This window comes from Gopherus flavomarginatus, chromosome 1 (assembly GCF_025201925.1).
Source record: "Gopherus flavomarginatus isolate rGopFla2 chromosome 1, rGopFla2.mat.asm, whole genome shotgun sequence".
Classification (NCBI taxonomy): Eukaryota; Metazoa; Chordata; order Testudines; family Testudinidae; genus Gopherus; species Gopherus flavomarginatus.
In genome coordinates, this window is record NC_066617.1 from 50,205,871 (window position 1) to 50,228,676 (window position 22,806).

General features: G+C 43.5%; 1 protein-coding gene across 8 annotated transcripts in view; it reads right to left on the reverse strand.

The window, feature by feature from the left end:
* Positions 1-12,618: 12,618 nt before the first annotated feature.
* MET (MET proto-oncogene, receptor tyrosine kinase) overlaps positions 12,619-22,806 on the reverse strand; it is a 165,983-nt gene continuing 155,795 nt past the window's right edge. For 7 of the 8 annotated variants that reach the window (XM_050936038.1, XM_050936039.1, XM_050936036.1 and 4 more), the window contains 5 exons: positions 22,163-22,344; positions 18,627-18,736; positions 16,138-16,303; positions 15,105-15,241; positions 12,619-14,993 (listed from right to left, as the gene is read on the reverse strand). In XM_050936038.1, coding sequence (XP_050791995.1) covers positions 14,783-14,993; positions 15,105-15,241; positions 16,138-16,303; positions 18,627-18,736; positions 22,163-22,344 — 806 coding nt within the window. In that variant the 3' untranslated portion in view covers positions 12,619-14,782. The remainder of the gene's footprint in view (positions 14,994-15,104; positions 15,242-16,137; positions 16,304-18,626; positions 18,737-22,162; positions 22,345-22,806) is intronic. The other variant, XM_050936043.1, reaches the window with a different exon arrangement.

The following is a 22,806-nucleotide window of genomic DNA, read 5'->3' on the forward strand; positions in this document are numbered from 1 at the left end:
GAATCAACCAGCTAAACCATGAAAGATGGGGCTACTATAAGGTGGGTGCATAACTGGCTGGATAACCGTACTCAGAGACTAGTTATTAATGGTTCCCAATCCTGCTGGAAAGGTATAACAAGTGGGGTTCCACAGGGGTCTGTTTTGGGACCGGCTCTGTTCAATATCTTCATCAACGACTTAGATATTGGCATAGAAAGTACCTTGTGACAAAGTTCTTCCTCTACCTTGGTGGGTCCTGCGCTTATTGGCAGACTTGCTCACTTCAGTGATCTTCCCCTCTGGTGGAACCCACAGTCTGGGTCAACTCCTCTTGTGTCTGATCAGGAGTTGGGAGGTTTGGGGGGAACCTGGGCCCGTCCTCAACTCCAGGTTCCAGCCCAGGGCCTTGTGGATCACAGCTGTCTATAGTGCCTCCTGTAACAGCTGCATGACAGCTACAACTCCCTGGGCTAGTTCCCCATGGCCTCCTCCAAACACCTTCTTTATCCTCACCACAGGACCTTCCTCCTGGTGTCTGATAATGCTTGATTGTCTGATAATTCCTCAATCCTCCAGTAGCACACCCTCTCAGTCTCAGCTCCTTGTGCCTCTTGCTCCTAGATCCTCACATATGTCCCTTACTGACTAACTGGGAGGCTTTTAACTAGTTCCAGCCAGCAGCCCTTGATTGGCTTCAGGTGTTCCAATCAATGTAGCTATCTCCACTGCCTTCTAGAAAGATCTTAATTGGCCCCAGGTGTCTTGATTAACCTGAAGCAACTGCCATTTGGTTACCATGGTACCAGGGATTTGTTTGGCCTTGGGCTAACATACCTATTCCTCACTACTTTACTGTAGCCATCTGGCCTTGCCCTATCACAACGCTTCTTAAGTTTGCAGATGATACCAAACTGGGAGGGATTGCAACTGCTTTGGAGGACAGGGTCATAATTCAGAATGATCTGGACAAATTGGAGAAATGGTCTGAGGTAAACAGGATGAAGTTTAACAAAGACAAGTGCAAAGTGCTCCACTTAGGAAGGAAAAATCAGTTTCACACATACAAAATGGGAAGAGACTGTCTAGGAAGGAGTATGGCAGAAAGGGATCTAGGGGTTATAGTGGATCCCAAGCTAAACATGAGTTAACAGTGTGATGCTGTTGCAAAAAAAGCAAACGTGATTCTGGGATGCATTAACAGGTGTGTTGTGAGCAAGACACGAGAAGTCATTCTTCTGCTCTACTCTGTGCTGGTTAGGCCTCAACTTGAATATTGTGTCCGGTTCTGGGCACCGCATTTCAAGAAAGATGTGGAGAAATTGGAGAGGGTCCAGAGAAGAGCAAGAATGATTAAAGGTCTAGAGAACATGACCTATGAAGGAAGGCTGAAAGAACTGGGTTTGTTTAGTTTGGAAAAGAGAAGACTGAGAGGGGACATGATAGCAGTTTTCAGGTATCTAAAAGGGTGTCATCAGGAGGAGGGAGAAAACTTGTTCACCTTAGCCTCTGATGATAGAACAAGAAGCAATGAGCTTAAACTGCAACAAGGGAGGTTTAGGTTGGGCATTAGGAAAAAGTTCCTAACTTTCAGGGTGGTTAAACACTGGAATAATTGCCTAGAGAGGTTGTGGAATCTCCATCTCTGGAAATATTTAAGAGTAGGTTAGATAAATGTCTATTAGGGATGGTCTAGACAGTATTTGGTCCTGTCATGAGGGCAGGGGACTAGACTAGATGACCTCTCGAGGTCCCTTCCAGTCCTAGAATCTATGAATCTATGAAAGTCATTTATTGCCAGGTAATAACCATACGAGGGGAGCCAAACATGCAAAACCATTACAATATTAAATCTAACTTAAATTTGATTACAAAAGTCAGGTTTAGAAAACTATAACTGATCACACAAGTCAGGATCAGAAGGCTGTACTTAGAGAGAGTTAGGTTCTCTCCACTACATGGTTTGAATCGATTAGGGATCCCAGGTGGTGGTGGCCGCTGAGGGTCTGGCGTGCTGGAGAGAGGCAGAGCCCCCAGCATGATCAGTCAGGAGAAGATGAAGTCCCAATGGAACTGATGCAGAGTTTGGATCCAGGCATCAGAGCACTTACTTGAGCCTGGGTAGGGGTTTTTGTAGGGAAAGAACAATGGTTCAAGGGAGAACACTAGATTTGTTTATGTGTAAATAAGGGAGAATACCAAAGTTGTTTTGTTCAGTTTAGACAATGGGAGCTGATCATTCCTGGCTATGGGCTGTGTTCCTTGGAGGGAGCTCACAATGCAATTAGGCAGCTTTAGTATTTTGTATATCAATCAAGGATTCATTACTAGTCTGATAACTGCTGAGCTGGGTGTGTGCAGGCATAGGTTCATTAGCATCTGGAGCAGAGACCCCCCATCATGCAGTGCATCCCTGCTTTTCTGGTCCCAGAGTTCAGCGCGGTTCTTGCCTTGGAATCTCTGTTCTCCATTCTGTATGCTAATAGAGATGCCTCCCTGTCCTGTCTTTGATGCAGATGAGGCTAGGGGAGTTTCCTTAATCCTGTCCATCCTTATCCGGAGGGGTTTAGGTGTGTCTTCCACCACCTTTTCATTGCTTTTGGACATCTTTCTTCTGATCAGCTTTGGTTCAAGCAGACGCTTGGGGTGGAGGGGGAGGTCTTTCATGAGTCAGGCAGGCTGGATTCTGCACGCTGGTTGCCCAAGAACATAGAGCTGATAGCTAAGAAATTAGACCAAAGTATTACAGCTCACAAGATACTAGACTATTATATGCCACAGGAAGAGAATAGGAGGGACTGAAGTGCACCAGTGCCTGAGCACTGGTGAATTAACCACTGGGCCACCAGGGCCTGTGCCCAGGGGCCGCAGCCAATTTGGGGGCCCTGGAAAAATGGGTGACCCCATGCTCTGACCCCGCTCCCTGCCCGCCTGCCCAGCACTCCTGCTGGGGATCAGGGTGGGGGTGTGGGGGCTTGTCCCACTCCACCTGTTCAGCACTCCTGACGGGGAGCAAGGGAAGCCCTTGTGCCCCGACCCCACTCCCCAGCAGGAGCGCCAGGCAGGTGGAGCAGGCAAGCACCCTTGAGGATGGGCGAGCATCCTGTGGTGGGGGTGGGGTACAGAGCAGGCTGCAGCCACCAGACAGCACCCTTGGTCCAGGTGCAGGACTCAGCCCATCAGGGGGCTGGTGCGCTGCCCCCACCCCAGTGCCCTGGTGGAGCTGCAGCAGCCAGTGCATCCCACCCACTCCTAGCCAAGCATAGGTATGGTAACCCCTCTCCAGTGTCAGCCGGTTGCATCTCTGTGCTTTGTACCTGATCCCCCACTGCACTAAGCGCGGAGGCCACCTGTCCCTGCTGGGGCTCTGCTCCTAGTCCGTCCCCTCTCTGCTGAGGGTACGTCCCATCACCAGCTGCCTGCGTCACTGCCGGTTCAGCAGGAAGTGGTCCCTGTCAGAGCCTGGCTCCAGCCCTCCTCCGATTGCTAGCCCCAGTGGGTGTTCCCTTAGTAGAGGCTTTGGCAGGACAGTGACCCCCACTCCGGTGGGAAGCTGGGAAGTCAGCACAAGGGGACAAGATTGGTGATGCTGGGCAAAGCCCTGGCAGGATCCTGCCAGTCTCTCCCAGGGGGCCAGGCCAGAACAGGGCTGCTCCCTTCCCTCCCTGCTGGACAGACTATCCTTCTTTCTCTCTGCTCACAAGGTTACAGGGCCCCTTCAAGCAGAGCAGTAACCCCCTGGCACTGAGACACCCCCTCCCCCATGCAGCTGGGCACAGGCTCTGGGCTTGGAAGGGATTCCTTATCCTAAAGATATCGCCACTTACAAGCTGCATGCAGGCTATTCTAATATTGTTGTGGCTTGTGCCCTGACCCCGCTCCCTGGCAGGAGCCCGTTCCCAGGTAGGAGCGCTGGGCAGGCAGGGAGAGCCCCCGCACCCTGACCCCATTACCTTGGTAGGAGTGCTGCAGAGTGGTGGTGGAAGGGGGAATGCAGGCAGGAGTGGGGAGGGGCCCCCAACTTGCTGTGGCCCAGGGTCCACAAAATCTTAATCCGCCTCTGTACCTGAGGCCCCTGCAATGATCAAGTGAGATATAGCCATTTAGTTTTGGGGCCATACCTAGATTATCTTTAATCTCCTTCTCATCCACACTGCACTTATCTTTCTGGAGTTTCTTTTTATTTATATAATATACCTCTTATTTATTTTAATTTCCTTGGCAAGAGCTAATTATGCTTGACTTTTAGCAATTCTCATTCTACATTTTCCAACCTTCACAGCATTCTTTGCTGATTAGTCCCTTTTTTCCATTTTCTTGGGGCTTACTGCTTACTCCTAGTAAGCTTTTTCAGGTGGTTATTTATCCAGCTTGGTCTGGAGCCTTTCCCTACATGTGTTTTTCCCCCTTGCCTGGATGCAAATTTCAGATAGTTTTAGTATAGTTGATCTGAAGACATTCAAAGCTTCCTCTGGTTTTAAGTCCTTGAGCTTTTCAGTCCAGTTGACTTCTTTAACTAATTTCCTTAATTTTCCAAAGTCTGCCATTTTGAATTAACAGACCATAGCTGACAACCTGGTTTTGATTATCCTTCCATTTAATTTAAACTGGATGAACTTGTGATCACTCGATCCAAGGTTATTTCCTCCTACTGGCTCATCTGGTAACAATTTGATAAAGAAAACTGTCATCTGTCACATCCAGGAATAACTGTGCCCTATTGCTATTAGTAGCATATAGTCTCGAATCTATAGATGGGAAGTTAAAATCTCACATTATGACACAATCCGCAGTGGTACTTCTCTCTCTCTAATAACATTAAAGAGATCTCTATCCATATCTGGTCTGATCCTGGGGTATGAGAGGGGGCCTATAGCAGACCCCTAACAGTGCAATAGAACAGCTTTTACAATCCTTTGCTACAGTGATTTTTAACCCAAACAGATACTGTTTTGTCCATATTATTGCTTATTTCTTTACAGTTTATTGTATCTTTGATGTACATTACTCAACCACCATTACCTTTCTTTCTTTAACTGCCCAGAGTCTGCATTTGTGTACATTGTTTCCCTTGGACCTCACCCAAGCTGGGTTAGATGTAGTCCTTTCACTAACTGTGACTGCTTGTCCAATCAATATTTGTATTTTCTTTCTTCATGCTGTCCATGCTATTACTTCTGAGGTGTTCCAATGTCTCTTATTATAGTTTCATTTAGTTGATTTTCCTCCTCCTGGGTATTGATGGCAGGAGTGGAGAGTTCAGGAATCTCTCCCAACCTTCTCCCTTCATCTCCTAGTTTAAAGACCTGATCAGTCATGCCAGACTTGATCCCAAAAGATTAGTACCCCAGGTACTCAAGTGGAATCTATCAGTCGGGAAGAGTCTTCTTTCCGTGAATGTTTCCCAATGATCGATCATCCCAAACTTTCCTCATAGCACCAATCCATGAGCCATCCATTGATCTTCATTATCTTATCATGCCTTCGCCCTCCTTCTTTAGGGACTGGAAGCATTCTGCTGAAAATCACCTGAGCTTCCACTTCCTTAAGTGTCCCACGCACCCAAGCATAGTCATCCTTGATCCATTATCTTCATTGAATGGTGGCTAGAATTCCCATCAGCTTCAGAGTTGTCTGTGATTGGCTATAGATCAAAGACACACCTGCAGATAGCCACCGTGCTCCAGCATAACATTATTGGCAGAACCAACGACACTCTGCTCCTCCAGATGTTTTATTTATTTACTCAGATATTGAGGGAATGCTAAAAGACACTCTACTTGCCTTGCACCCATCCTTTGAGTGCCTTTCATGTACATTTAAAAACACCATCAAAGGCATTACAAAACATAAAGCATCCAATGCAACAGTGCTTCTCCTTCCTACCACCCATCATTTACTTACCATTCATGTGACCAGTACAGCTTAAATCAACATTGCACTTTCCCACCCTCAACGTAGTATGTCCATTGCTTCATGCTCAGACATGTGGAATTTACAATGTATCCAGAAGGTCAAAAGACTGGGGCTAGGAGAGGGGAATGGGGAATGAGGAAGAGAGTTATTCAGATCTCAAGGAAGTAGAGCATTCCAAAGGAAAGGATCCTTACAGAGAATGTTCCTTCAGCAACTTTTATAGCTGCTGACATTTCTGTGCCAGTATGTGACCACCGAGACCTAAACATTAGTGATGGTAAATAAAAACATAATAGAAAAAAGCAACAATATTAAACTACAAAAGATGACATCGGGCATCTCAAGCAGTGAAAACCTCTGATCTCATCTTCTTCTGTAATTTCCTGATTGTGGCTGAATGTGTGAACAATGAACAAAGATTCTATATCATCATTCAGGCATTTAAAAAAAAAAGGAGGAGGGGGGCTAGTTTTCACTCAAATGAAACAACTCTATAAACTGAATTCATGCTGAAAACTATCACAGTGATTACATTGCTAGCATATGCCACATTTTATGAATGACTCTCTGTTTTATAATATCTACTCAGCAGAACAAGCACATAAATATTGCAGATATTATCTAAACTAAGCATTGCATAAAGCCTGGACATTTCCTAGTGTATTTTTAATATGGGCCATTAACCCCTAATGGACATTCATTTTTCAATGGCATGAAGGTATTATTATTATTATTATTATTTTAACCTCCTTGGAGTTTTATTCTGCAAAATATAGGACCAAATAATCCTCTACAGAGAAGGATAAAATCCTGTGTATCCCAGAAGGAGAGCCATAGCATATCAGGGTTAGAAGGGACCTCAGGAGATCATCTAATCCAACCCCTTGCTCAAAGCAGGACCAATCCCCAGACAGAGTTTTGCCCCAGATCCCTAAGTAGCCTCCTCAAGGATTGAACCCACAATACTGGGTTTAGCAGACCAATGCTCAAACCACTGAGCTATCCCTCTCCCCATGGATGGGGAGAGCTGCTTTGGCACAATTACTACTATGCAGGGCTGGGCATTTGAGTTTATGGAGAGGCAAGCCAGGATTAATAATTAAGACCCAGAAACCTCCCTGGTACCAACTGGCACAGGGGTACAAGGATCCCCTGGATGCACCAAAAGAGGTTATGTAAGGGCTCTATTTGAAGCATGTGTCATACTGGTCATCATGATTAGGGCTTCGTGTCTGTCATGGAGATCGTGGTTCTATGACCTCCGTGACTTCTGCAGGGGCCAGTGTGGCTGATCCTAGGCCCGCTCAAGCAGCTGGCACCAGGGCCAGCTTCTCAGGTGGCTGTGGGACAGCCACACCAGCCACTGCTGGAGCAGCCCTGGGGACAGTCACACCAGCTGCTGCTCCGATGGCCCTGGGCAGTGGTCCCTGGCTGGCCAGAGCAGCCCCTGGCAGCTAGTGCTGCTGGCCCCAAGTGCCACCCCCCCAGTAGTGCCCTCATCACTCCACCCCGAACAGCACCCCCCTCCTCAAGATTTTTTGTGTATTGGCCATAACTTTTACTAAAAGTACCTGTGACTAAATTGTAGCCTTAATCATGATTCTTGTGAAGTGGATGTGCAGATAATGTGTAAGGAGTTATGTATGTCTACTGAAAGTTATGTTCTTAAAGTAGGTAAATTAAGACAGGTAACTAGGTAAGAAACAGATTCCAGGTAGGAAGGGGTTACTAAACACTTATCTGTCTGGCAGACCTTCGTGTATCGTATACCTCTGAGCCAACTCAATTGGTGTAAAAACAATGACTGTTCTTGGAGACACGGTCTGTTTGCTGTACGGGCCAGGTACAGACCTGAGGATTTACAAAGACAAGGGAACCCCAAGATGAGTGTCTGAAGCGGGGACCTCCTGGGGTAAGGGACCATGTTCTGTAACTGCGTAAGAGAAGTGGAGAGGGGACAAGATTTCATCCTTTGGAGTGGGAAGAGAAGCTGTGAGCAGGCCTGATCTTATGAAAGGAGTGTCTCAGCCATCCTGGTTGAGAACGCTAGGAAAAACACTTGGGATAAGCTAGCCTGTAGGAGACAGAGGAATGTCTTGTGTGTTATGTTTAGACTATAGAATGAGTGCCGTGAGTTTGTTTTATATGTAACTCCTTGTTTTCAGTAGTCTGAGTTAGTATCATTTGCTTTCATAAACTTCATTCTTGTTTTCGCTATATCTAAGTGATGGGTGTCAAGTGCAGTGGTGAGTCTGAGGTGAAACTAGCAAGCTGGTGAGTATTTTTCATTTGGGAGTAGAGAAGCTGAGAGTTCTGTGAGCATTCAGTGCAAGAGAGACACTTGGAGAACTCGGGAGTTGGTGGGTGCCTATTGCTAACTTGTACAGAGAGCGAGACCTGTGGAGGCCTGGAAGGTAGGGCTTGTGTTGTCAGAGGCTGGTGGAGTCCGGGAGCTGACCCACAGACATCCTCACGGTAAGGGCAAGTGGTAGTGAGCTGCCTCACAACCCTACATACCCCTTGGAAGCATCACAACAACATCCCAGGCTTTGAAAAACCATCTACCAATTTATTGGAACTTGATGTGACTTCCATTCTGACCAGTTTTGCTGTCAGTGTCTATATGTTTACACTAATGTATATGTCTATTCACCATTAAGTTCATACGGTCTCCATACTCACATTACAAACTTCCACTCATTGTGGAATTGTGCTTCAGTTTTAGAGCCGTAAGTGTGATGAGCGAGTATAGGCCTCCCTAGCCTGAAGTACTTTTTTGTGGCTTAATAAGTCAGTAAGCCCCCCTGTCAACGTGTACAAAGCATTCCCTTTGGCACAGGCTCCGTATCCTAAAGTTTTTGGTAGTAGCTCTTATTACACTCTAGGGGAGCATTTTCAAATCTCATTTATTCTGAGGAGGGTTTCAAATGTACTTGGTAATTAAAACTGGCAAATTTGAATCTCTTGTCAAATTGCCATAACCAGACAAGTTAGCTCTACTCTTGGTTTCAAGGAGGGAGAGATTTAGGGTCAAATCATCCCTATCTAGGTTATGCCACTCATGGAGTTTCCTGTGTATCATTCTGTTGAGAGCCACCTCCCATCCTGGAATTGATAGGGGGTTCAAAGAAAGATCCCTCACACATCACTGAAGCCAGATCATGGCACCGTAGCCCGGTGTGCAAGGATTACCCCTGATTCCACATGACCTTTTAGTTCCACAGAGTTTCCCTGAAAGGCTGTGGCAGGGTCAAGGTCTATGTCCCTGAAGAGAAACTTCACAAAACTCCTCTGAGGGTTCACATTTATTTTTATGTTATGTTACATCCAAGACCACACAAAGTCCAAACTCCATCTCAGTCTCTGGCCACATTCTCCTCATATATCTTACATCCTTGAACACCTATCTTTTCCTGATTTACAGAGATGGGGCCAAATTTCACCTCAAGTTACACATATGATTTATGAGGGTAGAATTTGTCACATAGATTAAATTCTTTTTAAGCTGTTTTAAAGATTCCTAAACCTTACTAATCCAGGAAACTGTAATAGAAATATTGGCATACATTTTTATATAAATTAAGTTATATATGTCAATTAGAATGATATTATCTAATTAATATTTCAGCAATAACGAACCTGCAAGAATACCAGTGGAAGGGAAAGAAATATCAGCGTGCAACACCTAGCCAGCTCAGTGTGGTGGTAGAGTATCGCCGGTTCCCTTGTTTTTAGTAGAAACTTTATTGTATTTTTATTTCATTTATTAAGTGTCTACTGTAAAATATAAAAGCTGTGTAAAAGGGCTAAGTAAACATTACATTAAAAACATGGGTGAAATCCTGGCACCATTTAAGTCAATGGCAAAACTTCAGTGCAGTCAGGATTTCACCCCTTGGTTTCTAACCTCTTGGCTTTTGTGGGCTTGATTTCTCAAACCTTAGTACTGCTTTCATGTTAGCTTTTGCACTAATGTGCCAGACCTACAGATGGCATTAACTTTAATGGAGCTATGCCAATTTAGGCCAGCTGAAGATCTGCCCCACTATGTTATGTGCATGATATAAAGAAAGTTACTAGAGCACATAACCAAGGGTGTTAGTCTTGTGATTCTGGTGTCCTTTTAGCAGAGCAGCAAACTTCAAGTCTTAACAAATCATGGCAAGGAAGCAGAGGAATGCATTACAAATCTGGTATTTCAGCTAAGTACTTCATTCTGCTTTACATTGTAACGCAACAGACTGATGACATTGCCGTTGATTTTTGACTGCAGTAAAATCTCCAGGTTCATCAAGAAGTTTTAGATGACTTTTTCCAGTGCAATCCTCAATCCCAACATGTAAGATGTACTAATGGAGAATAATTCACTGACATGAAAAATGGCAACACTATTAGTTGTACTGGGCTTATGACATAGCAAAAGTGCAGTTTCATTCTAAACCCCTATTTTCAATAACTTTTTTTTTTTCAAAATTACCTTTGGGGTTGAAGTTGCTCATTCTTGTCCTCAGTCAACAAGTCAGATTTTCTCCAAACAAACTCTTCAGATATTTCTGAGTTGGAACACACAAATGTTATTTTCGACCAATTAGACATTGATTTTTAACCCCTTAGTTAACTCAAAAATGGTTTGGATTTAAAACTTAGGCAAGTCACTTAGGCCAGGTCTACACTACAAAGTTCTGCAAGCATAACTATGCTGGTAAAGGGTGTGGAAAATAAGAGAAACAGCTGTGTGGCAAAACCCCCATGCAGATGCAGCTTATACAGGCAAAAGTGCCTGGCACAACATATGTCATTTTGAAGGTGGTTTATGGTTTAACTATACTGTCCAAAGCACTCCTTTGGCCAGTATATGCTGCATCTCCATTAGGGGGCTTTGCCGGTATATAGCTAGCTATACCAGCAAAACCTTTGCAGCTGTGATACTCAGATCTCAATGGTTCAGGAGCCAAATTAGCGATCAACATTATCCAAGAGCCACAGTACTGTGAATTAATTGTTTCATTTACTTACTCTGTCTCTCTCATAGCTATATATATCTATAAATCACAGCAAAATGACTGACCAAGAATTCTACAATTGGTTAATAACATAGTAAAAGCAGCCTAATTGGTTAATAATTAAATCATAGTGTTTTAATATCATGTGCTGCAAAGAGCCACTTGCAGCTTGCGAGCCAGTCTGAGTAACACTGCTTTACCACATAGACTAGCTCATAGTCTCTCTGTGCCTCAGTTTCCCACTTGTACAATGGTATCTAGTACTGTAATAGTAATTCCTTACCTCACAGGGGTTTTGTGAGGAAAAACTGCGTAAAGATTGTGAAGAGCTCAGATCCTATGGTAATGGGGCTATGTAAATACTGAGGATAGAGCTAGATAGTAGAAGTGTCTTAGAAATAAGAAGTGTATTAAGAAATGAAATCAGTGCAAAGCACCACAGACTGTATGTTCTCTCGCTGCCTGTCTTCTTCAGTATTTATCAGATTCAGATTAGATATCCAGTTTTACATGTTATAGGGCTAAAATTGGCCTTGACTTCATCTGCGGTCTGTGAGCACTCTGTGAGACCCTTCAGAGCAAGCCACATAGCACTTAAAGAGCTGCCTAACGTCTCCCCTTTGAATATCTCAACCCTAGCCTGTTTTCTGCCAAACATTTCCCACCAATGCTATCGCCAGCTCAGCTCCAGCATCACTAGATGCAATATAGAATAGACAGGCCAAGGGACCATTGGCATCTCAGGCACTGTTGCGCCAGGTCTACACAACATAGGGGTTAGAACTCTGGCAGCCACTGGTGCCTTATCAGTAGTAGCACTTTCACCACTGCATACGTGAGATCAGACCCAGAATCAATGCCACTGAATTAGTGACTAAGGCACTTACATCTTGCTGAATATTGCATTCCTGCCCATGCTCCCAGTCATCCTGGAGATGCTGTAACTGGGAGAAATCTAAGGGGAAAAACACTTTGTTTCTCCGCTTTGTGCATCTGACAGCACTTCAGCTGATTCCACCCATCTTAGAGCAGAATTAACTCTCACTCAGATAGCCACCTGGCTTAGAGAGGAGCATGCTAGAAAGTGTAGTGCTAATGTGGCCCTCCCTCTGTCGCCACTCTCCTCCCACCTCACAGAGCTCTCATTGACTTGGGGAATGAGGGGGGGAAATGCAGCAGGAGAAATCCTCTCCCGCGCCCCTGACCTACAATCATGCCTAATTAACCTCTGGCACTCCCTGACACAAATTGTCAGTGAGACCTGGAGCTTAGAGGGATTCAGGACTAGATAAATCTAGTTACATTAAATAGGACAAAAATGTAAAAGATACAAACCTTCCTGCTCCAGAACAGAAGCTGAGCACCAAATGCCTGCTGTCTGGAAGAGACTTACTAATGGACAGGCTGTGCCACAATTGTCCATCACAGGGCATCTTGTGCCTTACTTTGAAGCACCTAGTACTGGCCATTCCTTGGGATCGGATACTGAACTAGATGGACCATTTGTCTGATCCACTGTGGCAATCCCTATTTTTTGTGTGTCTAAACTGTTCCCTCCCATCTGCTCCCTCAGTCCAGTTCCACAAGTTTCCAATCCCCCTGCTCATATTAGTGGAAAGGAACATAAAGGCCTATGTCAGCTTAACAGTCAAATACAAATAGTAGTAACATGAATTATCAGCACACAGAATGTTACAATACTGCATTTTAATAACTTTTATTAGGTCACATCAACAGCTATCACCATAAGTACCATTCAGCTCATTTGCAAATGCATGAATTGACAAATATCAAATCCTTACCAGAATCACATACTCTTACAGGTGTCCCAGACACAACATTAACTATACTAGGCAAAATTCATAAATAGTAAAAATGTTTTTTTTCACATTGCAGCCTTCCTTGAGTATGGATGTACGGCTTTGGAGAATCCTCCCCAAATCCTTGTGTCATAAAGTTTCTTAGCCATTGTTAATGACTGTAGAGATGATTTTTTTCCTTGTAGTAGAACCTTTTGTCCTTTAGCAATTTATAGATATATTTGCATCTGAAATGAAAGTAGTGGTGTAATACAATACAGTATTATCAGCTCGTAGTTTGCCCACACACTCCACCCTCATTAGAAACCTTTCAGTTGTAACACTCTTTCTGAAGAACAATACATCTCCCTCATAATCAGCTCCATTCTAAACACTACCTCACCTTGCACATGTTAACATGTTTGACTTCCAGCAATGGTTATATTATAGTTAAGGTGGAGTATCAATCAGTTCTTTTCCTCCTTAATATTTACACAGTCATTTTAAATCTTGTTACAATGTATGACTCAAACGCTGACATACATTTTCTGAAAGGTTCACAGTGCAGTATTTTGTGCCCTGACCAAACCGGGTATATGTCATTAAAAATAAACATTTTTTATAAAAATAGAATACTTTAAGTGTTTACACTAACAACCAGTTATATCCTACACCAATCAAGCTATACAGTAATACGCACAGAATTCCACAGGAACAGAAATGACACATGATGCTTACCCAAAAGCTACAGTACTCTTCCCTAAATAACAAAAACTTTAATTAGTATCTCTTCTGAAAATCACTTCTGGTCATGATTTAGGAATATACTATGTATCATAACTCACTGGGATGGATTAACTGAAGGAGCAACTATGGGCACTAAAAAAATGTTTCTTCTTTTGTCCAATTTTCTTAATCCTTCAGTACTGGCATGCAAAGGTTGGCAGCAATCCCACCACACTGCAGCCTTTTTGGTTCAGAGTTGGCTTTCCTCAGCTGGCTCAGCATCTCTTCTCAACCCCTTACACACACTATGTGGCAGATCCTTTGCGTGGTTAGCTGGCATAGCTGCAGCTACTAAACATATGGTCATACCAGCCAGCAGCTCCTCAGAGTTGCTTGGCTCCTCGCACTGTTACTGCTCCACTGTTTACTTGACTACCTCTCCAAATGGTGCTTCCAAAACTGCTGCATCCTAGGTTAATATGGAGTCCTTAAATTTTTACTCTCATGGAACAGTTAAAACACTTTATTGACAGAAGAGAAGCCTCACAATTTTCAGTAAGAAATCTGTACATACAGTTTCTCCAAGTAGTGATTGAATTTTGGAACGACAGTGACATTAACACTGAGATCGCTTTTTTCCCGGGTGTGTTCCATTACATTTTATGTACGGCATAAATATACTGCTCCTCAAAAGCTGACACACTCATTTTATTTCATGGCATTTTGGAATGTTGAATATCATTTCAGAAACTTGCCATGAGACTGGCTCTAAGGAACCTTATTGATATAATGGGCAAACAAAGAACAAAGGTAGAGTCCACTTTATACAACAGGAGACATTGTACAGTCTTGGAATTCTCATGATCTGGCCTGGTCTTTCTGTGAAAACCGTTAGTGCACTCCCCACTGCCCAACAGTACATGCAACAGGAATGGTACATCAAGCTTGAGCGATTGGTACTCTAGCTTTTCCCTTCTTTGCATTAATTGTGAGTCTCTGTACATCTCTGCTGCTCACCTCTCATTTTGTTGTACATGCTCTAAACTAGAACAGAACCCAGGATGCAAATGGTGAGCACATTCATTTCACAAATGAATGAGAGCTGGTGGGTACTAGCACTAGATGGTGGTAGATGTAGTCTGGTAAATAGATACAGCTGCCCCAAATATTTGGGATTTACCACAGTAGTGTGTAGCATCCCATAGCTATAAACAACATATCATCTCATCAACAGTGCAGTTTGGACAACATCAAACATGTGCAACAGTGTTTTCACAAAAACTGGGCAGTGAAAAAGTAGTGGACAAAACAAATTTTTGTTCATAGTACTACTAATGGATTTCTCTCTGACAAACCTGGTCATGTATCCACATCCCTGTCTATGTTATCTTGTGATGACAAAAGAGAAGGATAGGGAGCAACGCATTTCACATTGACATATGTAGCATTGACATGAACATAATGCTCTCCAATAAAAGTGGAGAAGATTGTTGATATATTTGAAACCAGTTCAGAAAATGCTGGGCGCATTTCAGGTTTTGGATGCCAACACTTTAGCATGACTTCATACCTGCCATTGAAATAAAAAGACAGTAAGTGCTCATCTATGAAATATGTAAAATAAACCCAACAACCTAGAATCAATAACATTTGCAGGATATGTTGCAAACTATTTACTTACAGTGGATCAGGGCAGTATTCCGGTTGCAATAGCCTTCTTCCTTGTAATAAGTAAACAGTGATATCAAAAGAATTCACGTCAGGGTAGGGCGGTGCTCCTCTCGTCATAAGTTCCCACAACAACACACCAAAGGACCACTAATAAAACAAACCAATAATAAATCACAGGGGAGAGAGGGTTTTGACCTCCACTTGTAGAATATGGTCTGACAGATTTGATCATATCCATTTTCCCTGTGAAACAAGCTATTTTACCGCATGCAGCTTATAATGCTGCAAAGAATCGAGGAACCACTTACACCAGAACCAGAGAAACTGAACTAAGCAGGTTAAAGAAAAAGACAAGTCTATGGGTCAGCTACTCAGCTGGTGAAATTGGCAGAGCTCCTTTGAGATCAACGGAGCTCCACCAATTTACAGCAACTGAGGACTGGGCTAATGCTATATAAATACATATTGGAGAATACAAATGGCTGAAATTCTATACATCCGACTAACCTGAATCTGAACCGAATTTAGGCTAAAATGCAAAGTGATGCAGCCAACTAGTGACTTCAGCTAGTAACTTTTTTTCTTCATATGTAGTCAGGTAAGATTTGGTCGCAATGGTCAAAGTATTTATAAAGCAAATAAAGCCTCTTCAAGAGCTGTTATCTTTTAAGAATGTGCAAGCTAACCTTGTGTTTTCCACAGCTGCAGACCTAGGATCCAGTCCTGCTCTCAGTAAACTCAGTGACAGATTTATCCTCCGTTCTGCTGGGAGTGCGATTAGACCCCTGTTTCTTTCCTGACTAGTGACTGACAGACATGCCAAACTGCTGTTGCTTTGTGATGAGCACAAATGTCCTCTCTGTACTTCCATAACACCAATTTCACATTCTTTTATGAGCTGGAGTAGGATTCCACCCTAGTCTTGGCTTGGACATATTCTTAGTGGATTAATCAAATGCCATAAAGACGCATTTGGTGGTATTTCTAGGAGTGTTTTTAAGCGAAGAAATGTAGTAAATATACATAAATAGGCTGTACATTACCACATCTGATTTTGTAGTGAACTTCTGAGTTTGCAAACTTTCTAAAGCCATCCATTTCACTGGCAGTTTAGCTCCCGTTTTATTGTGCACACTGTAGTATTCTTTATCGTAGACATCTCTAGCAAGACCAAAATCAGCAACCTTGACAGTGAATTTTTCATCCAGCCTATGAAAATGACAAAAAATATTATCTGTAGCTGAGTAGACAGGATTTACAATGGCTGTGAATATTCTCTAAACTATAATAATAAGTGACTTGTGTGTTTGAGACCATAACTTTTGAAGTCAGCATTCTATCTTGCATCTATTAACTCACGCTAAATTAAAACAAAAGACGTGATATCCATTTAACAAATTGAATGAACTCCGGAATATTACTGCTGTTGCCCTGATCATTCAAATTACAATTCTTTAAAAACAGCTGCATCATAAAAAAGGTCTCTAATACTGCCCTGTACATCCAGACAGTGAATGCCACACCATTTCTTATATAGTTGCTTCTTCTTCCAGCTACCTGGAAATCTACTAGTTTTCACAATGAGATGCCACCTTTGCCATTAACTGATAGTTTAGACAAGACAACTCCTCTTTATCACACTAATTGTTCAATTCGATGAGGCAAAGGAGATATTAGGTATACATATTGAGATAGATAGAGCGGATCCATTGGTTGGTGTATTTTTGTTATTTAATAGATAAGTAACACTAGATGGAAAAGGGCCTTCCCCCTTCCTTTCTGGCTTTGGAGGGTCCCAGACACAGTATTATTGGTGTGGTTTTACTGGGTGGGAAGGCAGCATTTGGGGAGCCCACACAGGGGGTTCATATTTCCTGTGCCCTGTGAAGCCCAGCTCTATGTGTGCTTCCAGGTTATTCATAAAGCAGGGCTTGGGGTAGGGAAGGATTTGGGGTGAAGGTGGACCCACCAGCTGCTGAGAAGAGTCACTGGCCATTACCCTGTATGGAATGGAGGTGGATGAGCAGCAGTTACTAGTGCAACAGTAACAGCCATGTTGCATCTGAGGGAGAAGGATATTTCCACCCAAGCCCCAGTAGGACAATCTTACAGCACACCTGGCCACCGGGATGAAGGGAGACATTTTATCCCTTACACTGTAACTAAAATCAATTTTTGGAGTAAACTTGAGATTGTTTGCCTAAGAAGGAGTCCTATAAGAGGGAACAAAACAGAAGTATGTAAACTAATGCATGTTATAGAAGAAGTTCTGTTCTTCCTTCCTCATGAAGAACAAGGGAACATTCGATAAAACTGAACCATGGCAAATTAAAAACTGATCAAAAGAAATTATTTTTCACACAACATATGATTACTTAGACAGTGGAACTCATTGTCACATGATGTCGTTGAGAGATCTTGCTAGTAAGATTCAAAGAGGGATTGAACATTTATAGGGATAACAAAAACATCCAGAATTCTAATAGATAATGCTAAAAAAGGAAGGGACATTAAACCTCATGCTCAGTGCTTGAACCAATCTCTAATTATTAGTGACTGCGATGAGACCTTTATGGGGCAAAGTATCCCATATGTGCCGAAAGTGGGAAAGTTACTTGCACATTCCTCTGGCACCAGAGACAGAACACTGTACTAGATGGACCATTGGGTCTGATCCAGTCTGGCAATTCCTGCGTTCATAAAAAGCCTGAAAAATATGTAACCCCTCACTCTTCATTACAAATCCCTGGATCTGCAGGATAACTGAATTAGGAGATGCTTTCCACAGCAGGCACACTTAAAAATATTATATAGCAGGGGTGAATAACCTTTTTGCTACCAGGGCTCCAAGTCCTCACACGTACAGAAAGTAAATTCTAATGATTAATACTGTAGCACATTAATTCCTACTGTAGGTGATGAATCAGCATAACATGGGCAAGTACTGTGTCAGTCATTGTGCGAACTAAGCTGTCTGGTCACCCAGACACTAATAAGATTCTTTGCATAATTTTGTTTCATGCACTGTTGTGTAGAATCAAGCCAAAATGATGTCAAGTCCGTGCAATGAAAGACCCACTGTCAAGCACTCTCATTGTTACTGTTTCTTTGTTTTCCCCATTTTGTGTTCCACACAATTTCACCATATTTACCTCCTTACTGCCAGGTGAGGCAGCATAGAAAGGCAGTTTTCTGGGTAGCTTGGGTGAAAGCACAGCTTTAAAAGAGGCAAGCTGAGACAACACAGTTTAAATTCCCTCAAAAGATTCCTTTTTAATTCTCTGGCAGCCCATCTTTGAGAGCTGCCATCCTCCCTTTCCTTTTCCTTCTGCCTGCACACAACATGCTTATGTGTAACCTTAGATCTTTAACAGGCTAAAGCAGCTCATTTGTATGAGAGATTAACAGTATCAGTATAACATAAAAAATACATTTCTACTGCAATATATAGTCCAGGAAGCTTTACATTTACAGGGTTACTCTCCCCACAATAATGTGATAATGTGGCATGGAATTAGAGTATTGTACTTACATACAATTTCTTGCAGCCAAATCTCTATGGACAAACTTTTTGCTTGCAAGGTATTTCATACCTTTTGCTACTTGAAGGCCAAATCCAATCAAATCTTTAACTGTTGGGTTCTGTAAAACATGGACATTGACAGGCATTAAAAGTACATTATTGAGAGTACTGATTGGGAATGCAGTTGGCCATCTAGACGGTCACTGTTTGCCACGACCTTAATGTTTTGGGGCTTTGTATCCTGCCTTCAATTTGTATTAAAAACTCCCAGTAAGAGGCAGAAGTTGGCAATGAAACCAGGTACAAGCTTAGATCAGGCTCTAGCTAATAGCAGCTAAAAACAACTTTGATCTTGATAGGAAGACAACATAAGCAGCAGCAAGTAAAATCAGCAAAACTTCCTGTCTGTGGGTTCATGGACTATATAATATAATGGACCAGAACCCCTGGGCTAGTCAAGCTCAGTGCAGTACCAAGGGGATGGGTTAGGCAAAGGCTGGCAGGGGGCCAGTTTGACCCCTAGTATAATTCCAAGCAGCCTTTAGGCTGCATTAAGTTACACCTGGCTGCCATGGTCCCAAAGGCTCATCCCAGCAACTGGAGGTCACCAGAGCAGAGAGGACTCACACTTGGTCTTACCAGCCTCAATGCTGGGGCTGGGGTCACATGGCATTACTATGCCAATTTACACCGGGAATCCCCAGGTAGCAGATTAAATGTAAAGTTCACATCAGTAAGAGAACAGCATTTGCTCCATTCTCTTTACATACTCACTTCCAATATCGCCCGCACAGTCATTACAACCTTTTGTTCCCTGTCACAGTGACTGTATCAATTTATGGATTCTTTTCTGTTTTATGAACAACAATTAGGATTGCAACCTTCAGTGTGGATTAGAACCTCTGTTTTGGGGGAAGGAACAGACTACGGCTGGGAGACTGAAACAGGCCCATCAACAACTGAATAGTTCAGCCCTGGCAGAACAATAGGGTTGCTCTGACACAACCACTGACTTTTAATGACTCTGCCACAGCAATTCCAGTTGGGGTTGGAGCACGGAAAATACCCACTGGAAGGGCAGAAAGAGAAAAGGCTTCACATGCAGCTTTTAAAATGACATGCTCTCCAAGCAAGGAGAGTCATTCCAACCTGAGAAACACGACATAGCTGGATGAGTGGGGGAAGTAGGACGTGGCATTCCCCCAATGCCAATGCCAACTGACCAAATCCCAGCAACACTCAGGAATGGTAAGGACTTGGGGTGCGGGGGGGTGGGTGTGTGCATTCAAGATGTCGTTTTGCTTAGATTTGCCTACAGGAGTATTGCTCCTGTGCTGCGAGTAAAGTGTGTATGTTAAAGAAGTTCCTGTGCAAAGCTTGTGTTCCTTACTTTACCTGTCATGTGTTCACAAAGACTTACACCATACACCAGTGTGCCCCTGGGGGTAGAGCCCTGGGGAGAGTCTGCATAAATTAGGGTGACCAGATGTCCCAATTTTATAGGGACAGTCCCGATTTTTGGGTCTCTCTCTTATATACACTCCTATTACCCCCACCCCCATCCCGATTTTTCACATTTCCTGTCTGGTCACCCTAGCATAAATGACTGGGAAGGCTTGGGAGGTCCAGCACTGGTTTCAGGGCCTAGGACAGTTGAACTGCAGGGTCCCACATGTCAAGGAGGGTGCCAGATGGGGAGTATGCACTCTGGGAGTATGCCCTGAAGACCAGACCTAGCAACAGTGTCTGGACACTGCCCAAACCCAGCTAACCTTGAAGTATGTGGGATCCAAAGGTTCAGATTGATGCAGAAGACTGGAGAGCATCCACTTGGGGGCTCAGCCGGCATTGTCACAGTCATTATTTTCAGTTCAGTCTGAACATATTGCCTACAGGGCCGGCTTTATGAACGGCGGGGTCCAATTTGAATACCTGGCAGCGGTCCGGGGCTTCGGTGGCACTTTGGTGACAGGGGTCCACTCCGGGCCTTCCACGGCATCGAAGGACCCCCCACCGCCGAAATGCTGCCAAAGACCCAGAGCAGACCCCCCCCCGCTACCGAAATGCCGCCAAAGACCCAGAGTGCCCCCCCCCGCATGAGTAAAAAAAAAATTAAAAATTAAAAAGACGCCTAAGGCACGGGCCCCTCTTAGGCGCGGGGCCCGATTCCAGGGAATCGGGGGAATTGGTTTAAAGCTGGCCCTGATTGCCTAGGCAGACCTGATGCCAAGGCCAGCAATCCAATTTATTCAATCAGAAATTACATAGACTCAAAAGTTTAATACCAATGTGTAAATTCTGTATCTGACTGCATGACTGTTTGTTATACAACTATAACACCCTCCAGGCTTCTATGAGGTTAAGCTTGCTCTGGACAGTTCTTTCTGTGAAACAATACTGTTCCACTGGCTTGTTTCTTTATTATATTATCATTGGCATTACCGTATTCATTAAGAGCCCCAGACACGGACCAGGACTGCACTGTGCTAGCTGCTGCATACACCCAGAGCAACAAGTCTGCCCCAAAGAGCTTACCATTCTAGCACAGGTCACTGTTTAACTGAATATTTACTAAGTGAACTGACTATTTACTAACTGTATCTTGCTACACATATATAGCCTCAGGGCTGGTCTACGTTATGGGAGGGGATCGATCTAAGATACGCAACTTCAGCTACGTGAATAACGTAGCTGAAGTCGAAGTATCTTAGATCGAGTTACCTACCGTCCTCACAGCGCGGGATCAATGTCCACGGCTCCCCCGTCGACTCCGCTACCGCCGTTCGCGTTGGTGGAGTTCTGGAGTCGACAGGAGCGCATTCGGGGATCGATATATCGTGTCTAGATGAGACGCGATATATCGATCCCCAAGAAATCGATCGCTACCCACCGATAGGGCTGGTAGTGAAGACGTACCCTCAGTTACCCAAAGGCTCCTTTACACTGCTATAAATGGGCGAAAATGCACCAGAGTTGTGTAAAGGAGCCTTAACAGAATGGAGAATCAGGTCCATTATCTTATACTTGGTAAAAGTGCTAAAACACATTCTACTAACTTGTACTCTTAGTGCAAATTGGAGAGACTTGATCTTGTACCAACCATTGCTCTGTTTCTCATTTCTTAAAAAAAAAAAAAAAGCTCACAAAGACTTCGTTGTGAGTGTGGCACTGACAACAGCAGCCAGATACGATAGTCCCTTTGCATCAAACAGCCAGGGCCAGATCTGCAATGGGTGTAAACTGGCACAGCTCCATTGAAGCTAATGGAACAGTGCCAATTTATAGCACCGGATGGTCTCGCACACCAACTTTAATCTAAGAAACAAAATGTGTTTATAAAAAGGGGTTTATGGATGGCATTGGTAAATTTTTATTGTCAACAAGTTTGGGGAACATATTCTGAAAAAGAATATAGGACTCTCAGAACAGTGGTTAATATACAGAAATAATACCATTTTATAAACAGAATGTAGCTGTCAGATTTATAATACTGTTACAAGGAGTGCTCAAATGTCACCATTTAGCAGATCTGATAACGTACTTACATGAGTCTCGTTCCTAATGAAGTTTCGAAGATCTCCATGTTTCATATACGGAAGCACCACCAAAGGAGACCCCTCACTGGGCAAGCAAATTCCCAGTAGTGACAGGACATTGGGATGAGTGAAATCTTTCATGATGATCCCTTCTTTGAGAAACTGAGCTACTTCTTCCAGGTCTGTAATTCCTGAGAGATCCAGCAGTGGGGGGTTGGGGGAGGGGGAGAGAGAGAGAGAAATCAAACTGCAATACATCTCAGGTGCAATAAATTCTAACTTACCAGAAACTAGAGGGGATAGATATAATTTTGAAAGCTGGCCATTTTCTCCCACTCCCCAACCAGGGAGGTATAGTTGAAATAATGATCCAAATCTGATTGTGGAGTTCGACACATGGTTCACATTGAAGGCAGTGGACCTGATCCCATAAAGCAGGGGTTCTTAAACTGGGGGGTGGCAACCTCTCAGGAGATCATGAGGTTATTTTATGGGAGTTATGAGTTGTCAGCCTCCTCCCCCAAACCCTCCTTCACCTCCAGCATTTATTATAGTGTTAAATATTTTAAAATGTGTTTTTAATTTATAAAGGGGGTTGCATTCAGAGGCTTGGTGTGTGAAAGGGGTCACCAGTACAAAAGTTTGAGAACTAC